Source organism: Podarcis tiliguerta (genome assembly GCF_965153285.1).
Source record: "Podarcis tiliguerta genome assembly, chromosome: 13".
NCBI classification, from domain to species: Eukaryota; Metazoa; Chordata; class Lepidosauria; order Squamata; family Lacertidae; genus Podarcis; species Podarcis tiliguerta.
Window position 1 is genome coordinate 2483703 of NC_139546.1, and position 15049 is coordinate 2498751.

General features: G+C 50.5%; 1 protein-coding gene across 2 annotated transcripts in view; it reads right to left on the reverse strand.

The window, feature by feature from the left end:
• The window catches only part of MOCOS (molybdenum cofactor sulfurase), an 84714-nt gene extending 69982 nt beyond the window's left edge, over positions 1–14732 (reverse strand). Inside the window, exon 1 of one of the 2 annotated variants that reach the window (XR_014503966.1) lies at positions 14477–14687. Coding sequence is in view for 1 of the 2 variants with exons in the window: in XM_083407624.1 (XP_083263750.1) it covers positions 14477–14603 (127 nt within the window). In the remaining variant the exon portion in view is untranslated. Of the gene's footprint in view, positions 1–14476 lie in introns of both variants that reach the window. The other variant, XM_083407624.1, reaches the window with a different exon arrangement.
• Positions 14733–15049: the final 317 nt, after the last annotated feature.

Below are 15049 nucleotides of genomic sequence, written 5' to 3' on the forward strand. Positions count from 1 at the left end.
AACGACGGGAGCGCACCCTGCCGCGGGGATTCGAACCGCCGACCTGACGATCGGCAAGTCCTAGGCGCTGAGGTTTTACCCACAGCGCCACCCGCGTCCCTGACAAGTCATAGTTATTCCAAAAATATGGAAAACAAAAAGACACATAGCTCTAAAACATGGTGTTCATGTACTCTAAGGAAACTAAGACCATGATTTGGGTTCTAAACTATAGATTGGCATTATAACTAAATTCAGCCTGTGTTAAAAGCACTTATTTCCAAAGATGTTGACATGGAGTTCTGCACATTCTCAGATGGGGACCTGTCCTATACCCCAACATCCAAAGCTGCAATGCATTCAATGATGAAAGCAAAACAGCTGGATGCAATGCTGTCATCCACATCACCCCGAGGGCCATACAAACTACTGATCCTGAACGTAAGAGCAACAGTTGCATGGCACAATGTGGACTTTGACTGGCATGTAGGGTCATCCAGTTCACACCATAGTGATGTGGGAGGAATTTACCCACTTCAGGATTAATTCAAAGTACAGAGCATTCATCCAGCAGCCTAGAGACCTGTGCTTTTTCTCTATACTGATGTGATTTCTACCACAGTAAATCATAAACTATTAAGTTTGTGCTGATAACCAAGATCATGTTTCTGTCTCCTTTTAAACATCAGCTCAGGAATTCAATATATAGCGTAAGAGTCTCCAGTTCCTTGGCCTGAGGACAATAAGATTAACATACCACCACCCCAGGGCTGATATTGTACAAATGTTAACTCTTCCCATTGCTGTCCCTTCAGTAGTACCAAGAAATTGCTAATGGGTTTTTAAATTTAATATTTAAGTCTACACTACCACCCTATCAGGGACGCGGGAGGCGCTGTGGGTTAAACCACAGAGTCTAGGACTTGCTGATCAGAAGGTCGACAGTTCGAATCCCCGTGATGGGGTGAGCTCCCATTGCTCGGTCCTTGCTCCTGCCAACCTAGCAGTTCGAAAGCACATCAAAGTGCAAGTAGATAAATAGGTACCGCTCCAGTGGGAAGTTTCTGTGCACTGTTATGGTTCGCCAGAAGCGGTTTAGTCATGCTGGCCACATGACGCCAGTTCCCTTGGCCAGTAAAGCAAGATGAGCACCGCAACCCCAGAGTCGGCCACGACTAGACCTAATGGTCAGAGGTCCCTTTACCTTTACCACCCTATCTACATATCTGAGTTTGTTTTAGTCATTAGGTTAGCATTCCCAAGCTCTGTGCCAGAAGACAACTGCTGAGCAGGGCTGGGCCATCCACGGGACAGGGTGAGGCAGCTGCCTCGGGTGGCAAAAGCCCAATAAGCAGCGCCCCCAGGGGCATCCCACCACCAGCAGCAAGATCTCACCAGAAGCTGCCGTTGTTGCTGCCACTTTGTGGGTGTTGCCATACAACCCAGGTAAAGGACACTACGATGGCATGGCAAAACAGGTCGTGATGCCCCTGCTGCTCAGTGTAATATGGGAAATAAATGATTAATGGCTCATGTACTCTCAGGACACCCTCTCAGAAAGGAGACTACCTGGCCTTGGTGGGCACTTCAGGGCAGAGGAGGCCAGTGTAGCACCGTCAAATATTGTGGACTACAACTTCCATTATCCTTAACCATTTATCTATATCGGCTGGAGCAGATGGGAATTGTGGTGCAAAACATCTGGAGGGGACCGTTGGCTCCCCCCACTTTAGGATCACAGTAGTCACTAATGATGTTATTTATTTCTCAATGCACATGAAGCAGTCAGTAGAGAGATTGGCTGAGAATTCAGTCACTCCCACTGTAAACAGAATCACTTGCTCACAGGAGGCATGCCCAGACAGGAACAAGTGGGGCAGAGGCTGTTCTTACTTTTGCACTTGAAAACATCTAGTTTTAGAGCGTGTAAAAGTGAACCATGCACACCAATTTGATCTGAACATATGTGTAGAAGTTAATTAGGAACCCTTACATTGAAAAGGTGAGTACAACTTGCTTAGATGGAAGTGGTTTGTTTTCGATTCTAACTGCATGTGAAGACTTGCATATTGAAACACAGTTCTGGCAATCTTCCTAAACTATAAAAGCAGGCTTGTTTAGGAAGTAATTTATAATATTTCCTTGCTAAGAAGACATAATAAGGTTTGATTTCAAACAAAAGACTGTTGTTAACTACTCTGTCACCCAAAATGCCAAAATAAATGTCTCTGCTAGAATAGAATGGAGTCTATGATGACAAAAAAGCATGCTGGAAGTAATTTAGAACACTCAATTTAAGTGGAAGTTGGTTCATACAAGAAATTAAATTGTTCCCAAAGCACAAAAATCTGAGAGAATTTATAGCAACTGCATTCAAAATGTACAGATACACTCATGCTATGTTTGTGATGTCATAACATTTTGCATTTCAACACTCCACTTCACATTATTAGCTACCAATGATGGGGAAGGGGCAACCATTACGATGGTGTAAGGCCTCGGTTTTCAACCAGTGTGCCATAGAACCCTGAGGTGACTTGAATCAGAAAATGGATTGGACTGCCATTTCCCCAAGAGGCTACTCAAAACAAACTGTAACACATTTACTGAAAGATGTAGTAGTCATTAAAATTGTAAATGATAAAAATAAATGAGTAATCAGACACTTTTCTATAACCAAGCAAAGGAGAAAACTAGATGTTGTACGGTAAGTCTACTTTCATGATGTCACTGGTATAATTGCCATAGCCACCATTAACAATGAGGTCACAGTTGTAGCTATCTTGCTCTAGAAACACACTTTAGAACTTTATTTATTTATAGCCCACCCATCTGGCTGGGTTTCCCCAGCCACTCTGAGTGGCTCCCAACAGAATTGATGATAATGATAATAATGATGATAATAATAATGTGATAAACATCAGACATTAAAAGATTCCCTAAATAGGGCTGCCTGCCCTTGTGATCAGATAGTTGTTCATTTCCTTGACATCTGATGGGAGGGTGTTCCACAGGGCGGGCGCCATTGCTGATTCTGGCACCTCTCAGGTGGGCACCATTGCAATTATAAGAGAACAAGGGAGGTGTTCATAGTGAGTTCTGGCACCTCTTTTTCTAGAAAAATAGCTTCTGTTCTAGCTTCAGGCATGACTAAGTTCTTCACAGTTTCACCTATTTGCATTCTCCTGCTGCAAGCTGCTGGGTCAATGTAGATTCAGCAGCTAATACTGTACTGCATCAACTAATTTATCAAGGGAGTCACTTTACTTGCTGACTCTTGATTAACAAAAGCATAAAAATGTGTTCCATCGTATATATTTTAGTCTTCAGGATATCACAAGACTCTTATGTTCAATTCAATCAAACCTCAAACAACGAAGGCAGGTGGTTTGGAAAGTATGAATGAAACCCAAACTTGCACACTCCCTCTTCCCCCAGCCTACTCTTTGCTTCTCCTGCATTTCTGTCCAGAATTAATTACCGGTATACTGTACTGAGATGTCCCACTCAGAAAACTATGGCTGGTGATTCAGGGTTTGGAATGGTTTCTGATTCTGGTTTAGAAGACAAGCATTAACCATAGGGTGCCAACAAGGACATCACAATAAACGATGGTTATAGGAAATAAAGGGTGAAGCTTTGCAGAAGAGGACAGAGCACTGCAAGTCCACACCTTTGGTTTAGGGCAGCATTGGCCAACCTGTTGCCCTCCAGATACTGTGTAACATGACTGCCATTAGCCCCAGCCAGTATAGGAAGGCTGGCCAGTCCTAAAGATTAGGGGGTGGGGGGCATGAGGTTGGCAAAGGCTAGTTTAGTGCATGTGGGTATCCATATATTGGATCACAACTCCCAACGTCCCAAGAACACGTAAGGACATAAGATGAGCCCGGCTGGATAAGGCCAAAAGTCCATCTAGTCTAGGGGTAGGCAACCTAAGGCCCAGGGGCCGGATGTGGCCCAATCGCCTTCTCCATCCGGCCCACGGATGGTCCAGGAATCAGCGTGTTTTTACATGAGTAGAGTGTGTCCTTTTATTTAAAATGCATCTCTGGGTTATTTGTGGGGCATAGGAATTCGTTGGTTTTTTCCCTTTCAAAATATAGTCCGGTCCACCACATGGTCTGAGGGACAGTGGGCCGGCCCACGGCTGAAAAAGGTTGCTGACCCCTGATCTAGTTAGTCTAACACTTTTCTTACAGTGGCCGACCCACAAGCAGCCCTTGAGAACAACAGCATTCCTTCAATTCCTGCATTTCCAAGCAACTCATATTCAGTGACATATTGCTTCCAGTACAAACGTTTAGGAGCTTTTCATTTAGTGAAAAAGCAAGTAAGGGGAGGGCAACATGAAAGATGTATAAATTTATGCATGGTGTGTAAAAAGCGGATAAAGAAAATGTTTTCTCCTTTTAGGGCCATCCAACAAATCTGAATGTTGGAAGATTCCAGATAAATGAAAGGAAGTACCGTACATTCTTCACACAGCACATAGCTAAACTATGGAATGTGCAACCTAGAGTTAGTGATGGCCACTGACTGGGTGCCTTCAAAAGATTAGACAAATTCATGGAGTATATGGGGATCAATGGCCATGTGCTACCTTGTTAAATCACCCACAACCATATTTCCTAGACACTCACACCCACAACCACCCGAGGAGTATCCTTGGCACAGGGAAATAACTACTCATCCCCAAGAAATGGGTCCCCTAAGAGATGGTCTTGCCTCTTCTTTTACTCATTTGATAAATGCAATTAAGGACATTGCCTAGCCAGAGTGCAAAACACAACAGAATGTACTCCTGTCAGGGGTTCAGGAGCAGAGGCACAGGAAAGGGAGGAAATAGAGAGCGAGGGGGAGGAGTCCGAAGGAAATGTTAGCGATGACAGCGGTCCGAGGTCTCTGAGTCTTTCCAGCGAATCGGAAGATTCACAGAAAGGGGCTCCCATGGTCAGGGCAAGGGGGGTGCCTAGGGGGACACCCCAGGAAGAAGGGGCCAGAGGGGACTCAGAGAGCAGCAGTTGGAGATCAGGACCAGCGTCCACACCAGAGTGCAGTAGGGGGGAGGAGTCCCAGGCATCGGGATCAGGCGGCGCACTGCCAGCGGGAGGACATGAGGCAGGATTGGCCACGCCTCCATCGGGGAGCGAGGAAACGGTCGAGAGGAAGGTTGAAGGCTGGGCGCGCGCGCCAAGTTCAAATGTACAGGAGGGCGGCACAGTTGACAGCCCGGATAGGGAGCCAGGTCCCAAAGCCCGCCGAAAAGAGCGGGAGGAGTCAGGGGGGTCAACGTCTGCGTCGGAAGAATCCAGGAAGGAAGGGACCCCGGGGGGTAGCAGGACCCAGAGGAGAAAGGAGAGACGGAAGAGGTGGAGTAAGGCTAGAATCTTGAACTGGTGTACAGGGGGCGGAGATTCAGATGGAGCTTCGCCGATCTAAACCCTAGACGTAGAGCTGGGGCGCTCCGGCTTGAAAATGGAAACTGTACTTCAATAAAGACTTTTGTACATTACTACCGGCTAGCGTTGGTCCTCTGTGAGCTGGGACCTGGAGCCAGCTCTGACAGTAAGCTCCATCTCCTAGAAAAGTTTTGCACCAAGAACCTCGTAACGTGAGGGGACGCAGCGAGGGAAGAGGATTGGTGCTTCGCGAGCTCACAAAAGTCAGGCAAGATGACTACAGAACAGCAACTAGCAGACCTGCAAAATGCAGTGACACAACTCAACGCGGAGGTACTTGCATCCAGGAAAAGGGAGGAGGAAACGGCTGCCGCCTGCAGGGATCTCCAAGCCAGGTTGGAAGTGCTTGCTAAGCAGGGGCAACCGGGACCCAAATCAGAGGGGATTGGGCTGGGAAGAAGAGGAGGCAGCCTTGTATCTCATTTCGATGGGAATTTACAGCAGTACCCTAACTTCCGAGCAGACCTGCTGTTTGCGCTGGAACTGCTGGATAAAGACTTTAGAGATGAGCAAGAGAAGGTGGGATTTATCTTGTCCCATTTGCATAGGGAAGCTAAAGCGTGGCTACGCAATCTGTGGAGAGATAAGGATCCGGCGCTCCAAAATGCGAATGCTTTCCTTAAAGCGATGGATTCGTGTTTTTTATCAAAGATAGACATCGACATCGCCAGAAAAGACATACATGGGCTCAAACAAGGTAGAGCCAGTGTGAGGCAGTACCATTCTCGCTTTTTTGGATTAGTCCATGCGCTGGGATGGGAGAAGGATTCTGCTCCCGTCAGAGACCTTTTTTGGGAAGGCTTGAATGCAAATGTGAAAGATGAGATTGCAAGGGGGGAGAGGCCAAAGAGCACTCAGCAGGTGGTCCAGCGGGCGCTGGAGATTAGGGTGCATCTGGAAGAACGTCCATGGAACAGAGAAGAAGGACGTTGGGGACGTACGCCAGCGAGAGCACCTCCCCTCTTTCCCAAGGATGCAGCGCGTGCGCAATCCACACCTCCGCAGGGAGGGGGAGAGGAACCGATGGAGATTGGAGGCGCCAGGGCTCAGTCAGCTACCAGAGCCCTAACACCGGGAGCAGTCAAAGCGAAGCCTCCTAGAGGGAACAGGAAGTGCTACATCTGCGACAGTGCTCAGCACATGGCGAAAGAGTGTCCCCAGAGGCTCCACAAGCACACTGCAGCCTCAGCAACAGTAACAGAAGCAACTCAGCAGAGAGAACCACAGCAGGGAAACGACAGAGTCTGGCTGGAGGAAGAGGCACTGGGGTCCAGCCAGACAAGTCAGTGAAGCAATCCCCAGAAATTTTGCAGCCCACAGACCCCCTCCCGCCCAAACCAGTGGTGCAGCTCACAGCATCGCTCCAACTACCCAATGGACTCACTATGGAAGTGCCGATTACCATTGACTCTGGCAGCAACGCAGACTTCATAGGACTGGATTTCATTCAACAGCACAACATAGCACTACTGCCAGCCACGCTGCCTCTGAAGGTTGTCACGGTGGATGGCAGGGAATTGCTGGGGGGGCAGGTGGTGCAGCAAACGCCTCCGATGGTAATGCAAATTGGGAATCACCGAGAAGTCATCAGCTTCAATGTCACCCAACTGTCGGACACGCCTGTAGTATTGGGCATGAGTTGGCTGCACAGGCACAGCCCAGCATTGGCGTGGTACCAGCGCCAACTGACCTTCGGCTCATCCTATTGTGCGGAACATTGCATTCTGCCTAGCCCGGAAGGGGAAGAGGATGACCCGCAGCTACAATTAGGCACGCTGCAAGCAGTGCCACTCAAGTACGCAGCGTTTTTGGAGGTTTTCTGCGAGAAAGAAGCGGACAAGCTGCCTCCCCACAGGCCCTATGACTGCAAGATTGACCTCCTGCCAGGGGCGACGCTGCCAACCGGGAAACTGTATTCCATGTCTGAAGACGAGCTGCAGGAACTCAGGGAGTTCATAGACCTCAACTTGAAGTGCGGTTTCATCCAGGAGTCGAAGGCAGTGGGGGGCAGTCCTGTATTCTTTGTGAAGAAGAAGGACACGCCCCAAAAAAGACTTGTGGTAGACTTTAGAATTTTAAATTCCAAAACCAAGCCCACGGCCTTTCCCATGCCCAAAATAGACGACCTGCTCGCAACGGTGAGGAAAGGAAGCGTTTTCACAAAGTTGGATCTGCGAGGGGCGTACAACCTGATTCGCATATGGGAGGGCGACGAGTGGAAGACTGCCATGTTCACGCCCCTGGGCACCTATGAATACAGAGTTATGCCCTTTGGATTACAAAATGGCTCCCACTTTTTCAAGCCTTCATGCATCACGTATTGGCGGGTCTCCTCTACAAGAAATGCGTCTGCTTCCTGGACGACATCCTGATATTCTCAGAATCAGAGGAGACCCACGAGGGAGACGTCAAGGAAGTTCTGCAGAGACTGCAGGAGCATAGGCTGTACGCCAAGCTGGAGAAGTGCCAGTTCGACATGAAGGAGGTGGACTTCCTGGGCTACAAGTTGTCGGACAAGGGGCTCGCCATGGACAGCGCCAAGGTTCGCGCAGTGTTGGACTGGAAGAGCCCGCGCAATCGGAAGGAGGTCCAGCGGTTTGTCGGTTTCGCCAACTTTTACCGCAAGTTCATCAAGGGGTTCGCGATGCAGACAGCGGCCATTACCGACACGCTCAGCTCCAAGAAGAAGAAGTTCATCTGGACGGAGCAAGCGGAGCAGTCCTTTCAGAAACTCAAGCGTCTCTTCTCGTCCGAAGAGCAGCTACTGCATGTGAATCCCAGCAGACCGATGAGAGTTGAAACGGACGCCTCAGACAGAGCCGTGGGAGCAGTACTGTTGCAGCAAGACCCGCATGGGGACTGGAGACCGTGTGCCTTCTACTCCAGGAAGCTCAGCAAGTCAGAGCAGAACTACACCATCTGGGACAGGGAGTTGCTGGCCATTCATGCAGCATTCAAGGCGTGGCGGCACTTCCTCATCGGAGCCAAACACACAGTGCAGGTCCGCACGGATCATAAGAACCTGGAGTACTGGCGCACGGCAAGGTTCCTGAACCAGAGGCACATACGATGGGCGGAGTTCTTTGCGGATTTCGACTTCAGGATAGAGTACATCCCAGGCAACAACAACATCATGGCGGATGCACTGTCCAGAAAGCCGCAATACCTCGAAGAGGCGGCACCAGCAGCGGCCAAGCACATTTTCGCACCGAAAGCGTGGGCGTGCGCTTCAGCAATCGTGGACCTGGATGCTGTACGTCGAGCGCTGCAGGAGGACCCCTTCGCACGAGCCAAGATGGAGGAGGTGCACAGGGGCACGGCGAAGAACGACGAGTTCCAGATACGCGACGGATTGCTCATCCGCAGAGGGGCCCTCTACGTACTGGGAGACGACCTCCGCGCGAAAGTACTGCAGCAGTTGCACGACGCACCCACCGCCGGGCACTTTGGCAAAGAGAAGACGGTAGAATTAGTAGCCAGAGATTTTTGGTGGCCCAAGATGCGGGGGGAAGTCGCGGATTACGTCTCGAGGTGCGACACCTGGCAAAGGGCCAAGTCAGTGCACAAACCGCCGGCGGGACTCCTCGAACCGCTGCAGACACCGCTCGAACCGTGGGAGAGGGTGGCCCTGGACTTTGTCACGGATTTACCCAGCTCGAGGGGCAAGACGGCAGTGCTAGTGGTGGTGGACATGTTCACCAAAATGGCCCACTTCATTCCGTGCACGAAGGTGGCCACGGCGGAACAGACCGCCAAACTGTTCATAGACCACGTGTTCAGGGTTCACGGTCTGCCACGGTCTATCCTGTCCGACCGGGGGCGACAGTTCATCTCGAACTTCTGGCAGAAGCTGATGGGTTTCCTGAACGTCAAGATCAACCTAGCGTCGGCAAGACACCCGCAGACCAACGGACAAGCGGAGCGAGTCAACGCCATCATGCAGCAGTACCTGAGATGCTACACAAATCAGCAGCCAGCAACATGGGTGGACTACCTGCCGCTCGCTGAGTTCGCCTACAACACCACGAAGCACGTGTCCACGGGGGTGACACCGTTCTTCGCCAACAACGGGAGGCATCCCAGAACCTTCCCGGGATTAGAGAGACTGGGGGAGGGGGAGCCACAGGCAGCGGAAGCCTTAGCGTCAGAGTTGCAGGAGGTTCACGAACAGCTTCGGAGGCAGTTAGAACTAGCAAAGCACGCATACAAACTGCAGGCTGACAAGCACAGAAGGGTTGGGGAAGACATACAGGTGGGAGACTGGGTTTGGTTGGCAGCCCAGGCAGTGCCGACCAGATCGTTAGCGAAGAAGAAGCTCGGACATAAGCAGCTAGGACCTTACCAAGTCGAGGCACAGGTCAATCCAGTGGCCTTCCGGTTGACACTTCCGGAGGGATCCAGAATGCACCCAGTGTTCCATAGATCAGTACTCACGCCCTACAAAGCACCTCACAGATTTCAGGAGCCGGGCACGGCACCAGACCCGCTCAGGGAGCAGCCCACAAGGAGGGGGTCGCCAAGAGGGGAACCCATCAACGAGGTCACAGAGATTTTAGACTCGAGATGGGGGGAAGAGGGAGTAGAATATTTTCTCGCCAGCGAAGGTACCCTGGCCAGCGCCAACCGTTGGGTGCCGGACTATGCCTTGGACGAGCCTCTTCTCAAGGAAGAGTTTCATGCCTTGTTCCCACACAGGCCCATGCCAGCCGCGTATTTCGACGACTGGCTTTTCACACCCACACTTTCAGCCAGCACGTTCCAGGGGTTCACCTCGGACGAAGAACCGGCACTAGAAACACGTTCCCCGGAGGGATCGCCCTCGGGGTCTGCCTCAGACCGTTCTTATTGGTGGGACGATCGACCAGAGGAGCAGTGGCGCAGGAAGTGCCTGGGGGGTCCTTGGCAGGCAACGGCCCCAGAGGACACCGGGGGAGAGACGGACATGGACGTGTTGGGGGAGGACCTTGGGTTCGAGCACGGCGGCCAAGAGATGGAAGCAGAGGAAATCGAGGTCGGCGAGAGCACGGAGGACGAGCCGGACTTATCCGGCTGGATGCACGCCAAGGGGGACGAACTGTATCCGGCATTCACCCCCACAACGACAGAGCACCCAGCACCCACACCTGAAGGAGGGGAGGGGGGAAGGGGGGGCTTCGAGGGGGGGATGGATGTCAGGGGTTCAGGAGCAGAGGCACAAGAAAGGGAGGAAATAGAGAGCGAGGGGGAGGAGTCCGAAGGAAATGTTAGCGATGACAGCGGTCCAAGGTCTCTGAGTCTTTCCAGCGAATCGGAAGATTCACAGAAAGGGGCTCCCATGGTCAGAGCAAGGGGGTGCCTAGGGGGGCACCCCAGGAAGAAGGGGCCAGAGGGGACTCAGAGAGCAGCAGTCGGAAATCAGGACCAGCGTCCACACCAGAGTGCAGTAGGGGGGAGGAGTCCCAGGCATCGGGATCAGGCGGCGCACTGCCAGCGGGAGGACATGAGGCAGGATTGGCCACGCCTCCATCGGGGAGCGAGGAAACGGTCGAGAGGAAGGTTGAAGGCTGGGCGCGCGCGCCAAGTTCAAATGTACAGGAGGGCGGCACAGTTGACAGCCCGGATAGGGAGCCAGGTCCCAAAGCCCGCCGAAAAGAGCGGGAGGAGTCAGGGGGGTCAACGTCTGCGTCGGAAGAATCCAGGAAGGAAGGGACCCCGGGGGGTAGCAGGACCCAGAGGAGAAAGGAGAGACGGAAGAGGTGGAGTAAGGCTAGAATCTTGAACTGGTGTACAGGGGGCGGAGATTCAGATGGAGCTTCGCCGATCTAAACCCTAGACGTAGAGCTGGGGCGCTCCGGCTTGAAAATGGAAACTGTACTTCAATAAAGACTTTTGTACATTACTACCGGCTAGCGTTGGTCCTCTGTGAGCTGGGACCTGGAGCCAGCTCTGACAACTCCCTTTAAGGGAGAAGCTTTATGGGTAGATGACACCTTGAGGCATTAAATTTGTTTCTGAGCAGATCTGATAAATTAATGGCATCAAGCAGAGTTCTTACAATTGTAATATGGTGCAGACTTGTCAACTCAGAACATGCCTGAAGCACATCAGCCACATTTTATTTTAATGATAACCCAGCCTTCTTTGAATGATAATGCAGCTCATAAGATTTTATTCCTCAGCTTTAAGGGTGCAGGGAGTCATTATGAAATACTATTGAAACGCCCGCCATTATGAAGGCTGCTCTTGCACCCAAGTCTTCCTTGCATGCCTCCCATCTGGTTGGCCATTATGAGAAAAAAGTTGCTAGATTTGACAGGGCATTAATTATTATCATTATTTTATTTATTAAATTTGTATACTGCCCTATACAGTGGTACCTCGGGTTACAGACGCTTCAGGTTACAGACTCCGCTAACCCAGAAATAGTACCTCGGGTTAAGAACTTTGCTTTGGGATGAGAACAGAAATCGTGCTCCGGCGGTGCAGTGACAGTGGGAGACCCCATTAGCTAAAGTGGTACCCCAGATTTAGAACAGTTTCAGGTTAAGAACGGACTTCCAGAACAAATTAAGTTCTTAACCTAAGGTACCACTGTACCCACAAGTATAGGCCTAAGTGCTCTTTGTGTGTTCTTAAAGGTGGCTTATATGTGGAGGGTGGTCCTGTATTCTGCAGAAGTTCTAGAGACAGGTGCACTTTATGCACAGAGATGTAATGCAGACTATGCGTAGTACACAGGTGATTTTCATCTTCCTCATGCATTGCCACTCCAGACTCCTTTGGGAGGTGGCTTGGGAAATAAATAAATGGAATTATTTCCCGAACAAGCATGCATGCTACCTGATCATTATACTCTCTAGGATTTCAAACAGAACCATTCCAAGCCCTCTCAGAAGTCACAGGATGGAATCTGGGATCTTCTCACATGAGCTTCTGAATGCCCATAGCAGGCTATGCTCAATGAGTCAGGGAAGGGGCCCTCGCAGGTAGTTTGATACTACTAGCATAAAAACCCCAAATGAGTATTTATGGAAGCTATTGTTGTATTTATATCCCACTTTCCCCCTCTAAATAATAATATTATAATAATTTATTATTTATACCCTGCCCATCTGGCTGAGTTTCCCCAGCTTGTCCCCCTTTTTCTTTTATCCTCACAACCCTGTAAGGTGGGTTTGGCTAAGAGACAGCAACTTTGCAAGGTCACCCAGTGAGCTTCCTGGCTGGGATTTCAAATCCTTCACAAAAATGAAGAATAAATGCTGCCGTTATTATGATATATTATGGCTGAAGACTGCAATACCTCAAGGACCGACCCATCTGAGGCCCTTCTTCATGTGCCCGCTCTGTAAGGTCTAGAGGAAAGCAACACAAAAGAGGGCCTTTTCTGTGGTGGCTCCCTGTTTGTGGAATGCTCTCCCAAGGGAGTCTTGCCTTACGATTTCATTACATATATTTGGCACCAGGTGAAAACATTTTTCTTTTCCCAGGCCGTTGGCTAATTAAACCATCTATGGCCTTTTAAACTTGGTGGGGGTATTGTTTTATTTGTCATTATGGTATGTATTTTTGTGTTTTTATATTGCAAACTGCCCTGTGATCATCGGATGAAGAGCAGTATAGAAATTTAAGAAACAAATAAAATGTTAATGAGTACCCATAACAAATGAATATGTTGCTCATCTTTTAACACTGAATTTTGATTTATGCAAAGCATGTGCATCTGAACAGAACATCTATAAAGCTTATATCACTTCTGATCCCCATTCATCGGAACTGCAATGCCTGGTCTGCTGAAGAAAGACCTACAGACTGTAGCGTAGCTCATGTACAACTTAGGAAACTTGAACTCTTTTGCATGCTTTAAAGTTGACATTGAAGTACAGCAGGACTCTCATCACCTTTAAAAGTTATGCAGGACGCAGAAATTATACAGGGTAAATATTTTCTAGTATGGAACTGCAATTATGGGGAAAGCTTCACCTGTTGATATTCTGCCTGGTAGACATTATATTACATGTGTAATACAATATAATAGATTTGCATTATGCAGATTCTGGTTGTTTTTTGCTTAGGAGTGCAGCAGAGGGCCCAATCCATGTGCAACGAACTAGGCTGAGAAAGTCTTGCTGGTGCTCCTGGTTAGAAATAAATACTGATGGGGGGGGGTACTTTATAATATATACTTTAGCATCTGGATTGCTTCTGTAAATGAACATTTTTGTGGGGTGCGGGAAGAGAGATTCTGCCAATTAGAGCTACCACTTAAAAGGTTTTTTTAAATATTGAGTGGTTTATCTATGCATTTAAATAAGCAAACAAACAAACTCAGGTATGAGCTGGCTGTTTTTTCAAAAAGGCTATATAACATGTGAAAACCTGCAAAGGCAACTTTGGTTACAACATTACTAAAACAGTGACCAAAAAGAATCTTTCTAGGGCAGGCACCATGCGCCACGGAACCACCGACACAAATCTTCCAGTACAAATCTATAAAGGCAGCTTCCACCTCCACTGTTTCTTTCCCTTCCTATTGCTTGTGTACTTTAAACACCACTTTTGTTTAATGCTGAAGAGAGAAAACTCCACGGCCGCTTGGATATTTGAGAGCAGGACAAATTACTTCCCCGCTGTCACATATGATATGCCCTTCTTGTTTACTTCAAAGTAAGCCTGGGAGTGAGTCGCCGGGGTCTTGTTCCTTAACGGGATCGCAGCGGCCAAACTTCCCCGGGCGCCGAACCCGCCGCGTCCCGCGAGGCGCCCCTTCCTCTCCGGCAACTGGGCGCCCAAAGCACCGAGGGAGCGGCCGGGGGTCCCGGGAAAAGGAGACGGAGCTAAGCAGCACCCGAGCACCCAAGCAGCGGAGAGACCAGATTGCGCGCCCCCCGCCCCGCCCCGCCTCGCCTGCCTGTCGGGAGCCGGCGGAGAAAGTTGGCCGCCCGGGACAGTCTCGCCGCCCTCCTCTCCCGAAAGGGCGCCTGGCTGGGCAGCTTCTTCCCGCCAGAGAAGCCAGTCGGGGGCTTCCGGAGAGCGCGGCGCGGGGCTCGGCTTACCTCCCAGGCGGGCGAGCTCCCTCCGCCGCAGCCCCTCGGGGCTCTCCCCGCCGTAGCCGTAGGCAGCGCCCCGCGGGAGCCCCCCTTGGAAGGCGCCGAAGGACAGCGCCTCTGCCCAGCGCTCCATGGCGGGCGGGCGGGCGCGCCGAGAGAGGGGCCGGCGGAACCTCCGCGAACGCCAGACGCAGCCCGGCCCGCCCCGTGCCGACCAGGAAGGGCGCTCGGCCCCCGGGGCGGCCCTGGCTCCTCCCGCCGCCGCCGCTTCCCACGGGCAGAGCGGCGCCGCGCGGGCTCAGCGCCAGAGACGGCCGCCTCCGAGACGGGGTCCCGGGACAGCGGGGCGGGGGAAAGGGGACCGAAAACTGGGCCTGATTCAGCTCCCAGGGGGCAGCGTGGAACTCGGGAGGAACTGCAAGTTCATATTGCCGTCCCTCTGAAGTTTCTTTGCTCACGGGTGGGTACTTTAAGGTCAGCTAACTGTGGCTTTTTGAACGCTGCCATCTTTTAAAAAATAAAATTGTAGTTCTCAATATTTGATTGATTGATGATTGAATTTATATACCGTCCTATATA